The following is a 6,942-nucleotide window of genomic DNA, read 5'->3' on the forward strand; positions in this document are numbered from 1 at the left end:
ATGGTGAAATGAATGCATGCACGTTTACGTCGCGTTGTTTATGCAGCAGCGCAGATGCACGGAGGACACGCGCGCGCGCGCACTTTCTCCCGTTATAAACCCGAACATCGTCGAGTGTCGCACTGCAGTCGAACAAGTGTCTGAGGGCGGTAGTGTGACTTACAGTGAGTGCTGTGGCTCCTGTGTGCAGTGTGAGCGCGCGGCGGTACAGCGTCGCCATTGCTCTTCCTTCTTCCTTCACAGACAGCGAGACGAGCGAGCGAGAGAAACAAATGACGTCACCTTCGCCAGAGTTCGGCCAGCGCTCGGCTGCGCTCGGCTTCAACAGAAGGAAAGGTTGAACGTGTGCATCGTGCATTTATATAGTACATTATTATTCTTATGTTATAATCGTGCATATGCCATTTTATTATTATTATTATTACTACTATTAGTGGTAGTATTGATAGTTTGCATTCATTGCTACGTTTTAATTACATTATAATTACATATACATTAATAATTACTCAGTGTTTACATAACATAAATATTTATTAATACATTGATTAAATGAATAATTATTTAATAAATATGAATGTAATGATAGCAATAATAACAATAATTTAATAATATTAATAGTACTACTACTACTACTACTGTTATATATTATATTTTAAGTATAAATTAATTACATTTTATTGTTTACATGATATATAATAAATATTAATTCATGCTTTGGATAAAGGAATAAAAATAAATATTAGAATATTGAATAATAATATGGAATAAAGAATATTAATGTAAAAATGTAAATTAATTTTAAAATAATAATTATTATTATTATTGATCATTGTAATAATTGATTATTATAAATTTATCTCATTTTATAGTTTACATTTAAATAAATATTAATACATTAATGCGTTCATTAAATGAATAATTCATTAATAATTATGAATGTAATTAATAGCAATTTAATAATAATAATTATAATTATTTAATAGTAGTTATACTATTTACACTAATATTACCTTTTAATATTTATTCATAATTCATATATTACTTAATATTTGTTCTAAATTATGTAAATAATAAAATGTAATTCATTTATAAACGACATAAGTTACAACTATTAATAATTATAATTTTTATCTTTAAAAACTAGTAATAATGGTTTTACTAACAACTACTAATAATAATTTAAATGTTATGAAAATAATAATTAATTTTATTATTGATTCTATAATTACTAAGTTGTTGTTTTAACATGTTATTGTTTACATAAAATATCATTAACTCTTTCCTAAAAAGTCTTGTATTTTATTAAAGGAATTTATAAAAATTGCTACTGTTTAATGTTGTTGATTATTGCAATAATAGTAGTTTAAAATCCCTGTTTAATACAGTTATAGTTGATGTTTTAATTGTGATTCTCACATGATGTGGGCTTCAGTCATCATTGAGGTGCCGATTTTTGATCCTGTAGGTAAATAACTTAATTTAATTTCACAGGTTTCGTTACACAAGCAGTTATCACGAGAAAGTCATCGTCTCATCATCACAATAAATACATACACACTACTTTTGAATAATGAGTGTGTGTGTATTTGTTTAAGAGTTCTTAAAAGATGAACAGCTAGGAAAATCAGACAAAAAAAAATGCCGTGCAATAAACATCAATGCATTATTTAGTTATTATTATTATTATTTAATGTACTACAGGCTGAAGCACTTCACAAAAAAATAATTTGAGAAATGATTATAGGAAATAAACAGGTCAGAGTCGGACAGTCATGGGTCAGATCACCTGTAGGACATGAAAAAACACTTTTAATGCGTTCAGCCTACTGCTGTGAACTAGCCAGATAATGTTTCATTTGTTCTTTTGACAAATGCTGATCAGTGAAGTCACAGGATGAGCCGGCAAACAAAAGCGCCATTATACCAGAAGGAAGCCAGGATTTATTTGGGGAAGAAATCACACTTTCTCCCCAGAAGCACAGAGTCCTGCAATGTATACAAACACTACCAGGTGCACTTCACAGTCAGTTTTATTGACCAAAAAATGACATAAAAAAAAAAAAAAAAACGAAGCACAACAAGAACAGAGAGAAAACCATCAGAAATGTGATTGATGCTTAAAACTGCATAAAACTCCATAGATAACCATTTAAACGCAACACCTGAACACAAACGACTGGAAAAGACTGGAATTTGGTTTGTAAATGCAAAAATACACAGAAATGCTGCTATGCTAAACTGAAATGTATTGAGGTTGACAAATCGAACAAGATTTTTATACTTGATTTGACAAGAATAGATCATATAAGTCCAAGTACATTCAAAACATGTTTTAGTTCCATTAAAAGTTCAAAAAAGCATGCTTACGAAATATAACTAAGGTAAAAACAAAAAAAAAGAAGATATTTTCTTCAAGTACACAATAAGTTGAAGGTGTAAAACAGAACAGGAGAAGAGAGAAATATCACACATGAGAGTCATATGATTATTGGTCTTCCAGGAGCATCACCGGTCACTGTGTAATTTTCATGAAGGCTAAGGTGTTCTGCTGTGGGATAATTGTTTAGTTGGGGGCTGGATTTGGACCTCGTCCCGCCGCTTGCTGAGCACTGACCTTCTGAGAATGCCAGCGCGTCTCCTTATACACAAACCAGGCGTTCCCAACCCATATGATCAGATTCAAGAAACCAAATATCTGAAAATGAGGTTAGGAATCGGTTATTTATCATTTACATTTGTGGAAATTGTGACTTTTGTTTTCAGGATTCTTTGATGAATAGAATAGAATAGAATTAAAATTACAACTATCTTTACTGTCACTTTTGATCGAATTACCCCAAATCAGTATATTATAATGATTTCTAAAGATCATGTGACACTGAAGACTGGATTAATGATGCTGAAAATTCAGCTGCGTATCACTGAAAAAAAAAAATGTTAAAGAATATTTACATTTAAAACAGGTATTTTAAATTGTAATAATATTTCATAATTTTACTGTATTTTTTATCAAATGCAGTCTCGTGAACAGGAGAGACTTTTTTTTCAAAAACATTTAAAAATCTTAATTATTCCAAACTTATGGCCGCCGGACTTAAAAAGCATCAAATGCCAGTGAATAAAGTCCTGTGCTACATATGCCAATTTTAATTACCCGTATTTTCCGGACAATAAGTCGCACTTTTTTTCATAGTTTGGTTGGTCCTGCGACTTATAGTCAGGTGCGACTTATTTATCAAAATTAATTTGACATGAACCAAGAGAAAACATTACCGTCTCCAGCCACGAGAGGGCGCTCTATGCTGCTCAGTTCTCCTGTAGTCTACACTGAAGACATAGACATAGACATGGAGACGGTAATGTTTTCTCTTGGTTCTAAATAAATGCGACTTATATATGTTTTTTTACTCACATTTTTGGACTGATGCGACTTATACTCAGGTGCGACTTATAGTTCGAAAAATACGGTAGACATATGCCACAATAAGGAAGTCAAATGCATTGCAAATGCAAGATTGCATCTCAGTGTTAGGGATAAGTACCCTTTTTTGAGGTAAAAAAATTTAATACAGAAATAATCGGCATGATAATAAATAGTGAAAGAGAACAGCTGATTGGTTAGTGTAATTGCTTACCACAGATATATTGAGCGAGCGCAGGCTGGCGTACTCAGTGACTTCACATTTGACATCTTGTTCCTTACAGAACGCCAGAGTGGACTGAATGCCAGCCGTACCGGTGGCGTCCTTCACCGTCTGCAGCCCTCGAGCCCAGGCAGACGAGCACACCAGCCACAGGAACGCAAAGATTGCTGTCAGCGCGAAATCCTAGCAGATAGAGGCCGAAAATTACAAACATGCACAGAAATTTCCCTTTAAAAGCATCTGCAATGTGATATACAAATGCATATTGCATTCAAGCTCATCTGCCATTTGCATACTCACAAACATAGGGCCGAAGTCTGAGTCTCGGTACACATGCATGTAGCCCAGATAGACCAGCAGAGCCACCATTGAATAGAGGAAAGCCAAGACGGCCACAGCCACGAAAAACTCCACCGAAGACGACGAGTCTCCTACGAGATGGGTTACAGGAACTGTGTGGTTGCAAAGAGTGGTGGTGTTCTCCACCAGCAGCTCCTGGTTTAACCTGCAAAAGAATGTGCAAATAAAAAATTTAGCATTGCATCACTTGCTCAGCAATGGATCCTCTGCAGTGAATGGGTGCCGTCAGAATGAGAGTCCAAACAGCTGATAAAAATCCACAAGTAATCCACAGCACTCCAGTCCATCAGTAAATGTCCTGTGAAGTTAAAATCTATGTGCTTGTAAGAAACAAATACATCATTAAGATCTCACTTCTGGCCAAAATAGTCCATAATAACAAAAAATCCATCTTCTGTCGTGTCTCACATCAAAATCCACCCACATATTTGTTTAGAGTTGTAAACACTGCTTGATCTGTGCAGATTTCCCTCCTGATTTTAGACTAGACTAATTTTTCCACTGGAGGAAGCAATCTTACAGATAGCCGGCAATATTTAGCTGGAAGCAACAGTTTGTGACTAAAAATCTCTTAATAGTGGATTTGTTTCTTACAAACACACAGCTTTTGGCTTCACAAGTCATTATCTGATGTACTGAAGTGGTGTGGATTATTGTGATGTTTTTATCAGCTGTTTGGACTCTAATTCTGACGGCACCCATTCACTGCAGAGCATCCACTGGTGGGTGGCCTGAGGGTGAGTACATTTTTCATTCCTTGGTGAACTACTCCTTTAATATTTTGATTATTTATATTTTTCCAGCATTTATTTATTTATGTTTTTTGTAATTGTTATATATTTTCAATATCTAATTTTATGTTACCTACAGTCTTTCTACTTGACAATTTCACATTTCATTCAATGTGTTGTTTGCCAATTGCTTGTGAAATTTACTAGCAACTTCTCAGTGTAACTGGGTCCAACCTGAATGGGTAGGTGAAAGTGGCACTGAGGGTTTCATTGCTGCTTCCGCCGCAGAAGATGGAAACCACATTTCTGCCAGTATAACCTCCACACGTCCCGAATGCAAGCACGGCCGAGAGCTGGAGAAAACCAGAGCATTATGCATGAAACGCTGCATGCAAACAATAGAAGCATGCAGTCACGTCTTCAGTTTCCTACATGCACAAACCTGAAGATGCACTGCAGAGGCTACCATGAAATAAGCTTCCTTCATGAATCATCTGACATACTAATCTGATCTTGTGCTCAGTTTTAACCTTGATTCCCTCCGTTTGGGTTTAACCCTTAGAAGTTAAATGAAGACCTGCTGTTCATTTTCCAACACCAGATGTTTAGTTTCGCTGTGTGATACATCCTGTTTACCAGCTCATTCTCAAGAAGCAATTAAAACAAAACAGAGAAACTTCTCATCTGTCCCACACTCCGATTTACACTTTATAGGCAACAACAGCTGAGTCAGTAACTCCATTTTCCCTGCCAATAACAAATTCCTTTGAGGAGAGAAAGAAGGCAGGAACTTCATGTAAGTAGGTGGCTAAAGAAAACTCAAGACATGCTGAGTTGCTGGTGAAGGGAATGCGCAAAAAAAACATGCAAAAGTCCAAATGTCTGACAGAGGACAAGTGGAAATGCTTCTTTTGCAGGTATATATTATATAGCATTTAAAAAGTTTTCATTGCATATTATCAGCATAACAATTTGAACTAAAAAAAATTACACTTTTCATAATTTCTTAGTATGCACTCAAGCAAGCATGAACAAAACATGATGAAACTTCCCTGGTTTAAAAGAAAAAAAGTGAAAATTAAACATTTTGTAAAATAACTATGCATATGAGAAATACTCACATACTCTGAGTTTTGCAAGTATTAGTGGTTGGGACTGAAAATGTTTAACTAGATAGACTTTCAACTATACTTTGCATGGAATAGTGCATTTTTAGCCAGGCCTTTGCCCTGCTTCTGAAGTTAATGCTAAAAAAAAAACGAGCTCAACAGATTTGGATTTTCTTACTTACCCACTCCACGAGTTTAACAAAACCCAGAGGCTCTTTAACGGGGGTCAAATTTAATCTAAATCCAGTCTGCATCTCTTTGCAGCGACCTAGATATCCTCCAGGAAGAAATAAAAAGGAAGGGTCTTGAATCTCGCAGGCTCAAGTTTTCATAAAAATCTGGAAGTTTGACAGAGTGACGTGGTTCTGTGGTGGAAAAGATGCTGCTCCTCCCCCGCGAGGAAACTCGAGTACATCCAGATGAGGATAGAAGCGGAGTTTCGGATCTAGTTCAGATTCTATCAGACAACATATGGTATTTCGTAATACATGTGGTTTATCTGCAGCTGGATACGTCGTCACGAGGCGATAGTTTCGAGTGAATGAAGCGCGCTCCCGCGAACAATATTTCAGTCATATGATTGTTTGAGACGCTGGAGATGGATTTTCTACATTCCTGTGCCCCGATATAAACTCAAGTCTCTTAAAGGAACAGTACATCCAAAAATTTAACTTGTCATTTGAATGCCAAGGTGCGAATTATGGTGGTCTAAATATAAGTAGTCTTTTTATAAGTAAATGCAGATACACATATATGCATATATAGTCACCACAAAAGTTTTATTACAAAGTGCTTAAAGTTCGCTAAAGGAAGTTACGTAATAGTTCGCGAATTCAGTTCAGTATCACGAAATAAGTCTGAAGTTTTATTACACACGCATTTTTTATCATTTCAGTACCAACTAAAGTTATATTACAAAAATTTCTAAAAGTTTGCTACAATTGCAAAAGTTGGCTTATGGAGCAATCGCAGTATCGTGATCGAACCCTACATAATTAAATATTATAGTAAAACAAATAAAGTATTCATTTACATTTACATATTTCAGGGGCATTTTTTATAATTTCAGTGACCACAAAAGTTAGATATCAGCAACAG

General features: G+C 35.2%; 2 protein-coding genes across 4 annotated transcripts in view; both read right to left on the reverse strand.

The window, feature by feature from the left end:
* Window positions 1-299, reverse strand: part of LOC127978833 (ataxin-7-like protein 1) — a 45,523-nt gene extending 45,224 nt beyond the window's left edge. For 2 of the 3 annotated variants that reach the window (XM_052583787.1, XM_052583772.1), the window contains exon 1: window positions 164-274. The gene's annotated coding sequence lies outside the window, so the exon portion shown is untranslated. Of the gene's footprint in view, window positions 1-163 lie in introns of all 3 variants that reach the window. The other variant, XM_052583763.1, reaches the window with a different exon arrangement.
* A 1,619-nt stretch (window positions 300-1,918) lies between these two features.
* LOC127978880 (synaptophysin-like protein 1) lies at window positions 1,919-6,475 on the reverse strand. The gene is made up of 5 exons (XM_052583838.1): window positions 6,027-6,475; window positions 4,970-5,088; window positions 3,945-4,149; window positions 3,636-3,827; window positions 1,919-2,695 (listed from the first exon to the last, which is right to left on the reverse strand). Exons 1-5 carry the CDS (start codon window positions 6,096-6,098, stop codon window positions 2,564-2,566), a joined length of 720 nt encoding a protein of 239 aa, XP_052439798.1. The 5' UTR covers window positions 6,099-6,475; the 3' UTR covers window positions 1,919-2,563.
* Window positions 6,476-6,942: the final 467 nt, after the last annotated feature.

The sequence above is a fragment of the Carassius gibelio genome, chromosome A4, assembly GCF_023724105.1.
Source record: "Carassius gibelio isolate Cgi1373 ecotype wild population from Czech Republic chromosome A4, carGib1.2-hapl.c, whole genome shotgun sequence".
Taxonomy (NCBI): Eukaryota; Metazoa; Chordata; class Actinopteri; order Cypriniformes; family Cyprinidae; genus Carassius; species Carassius gibelio.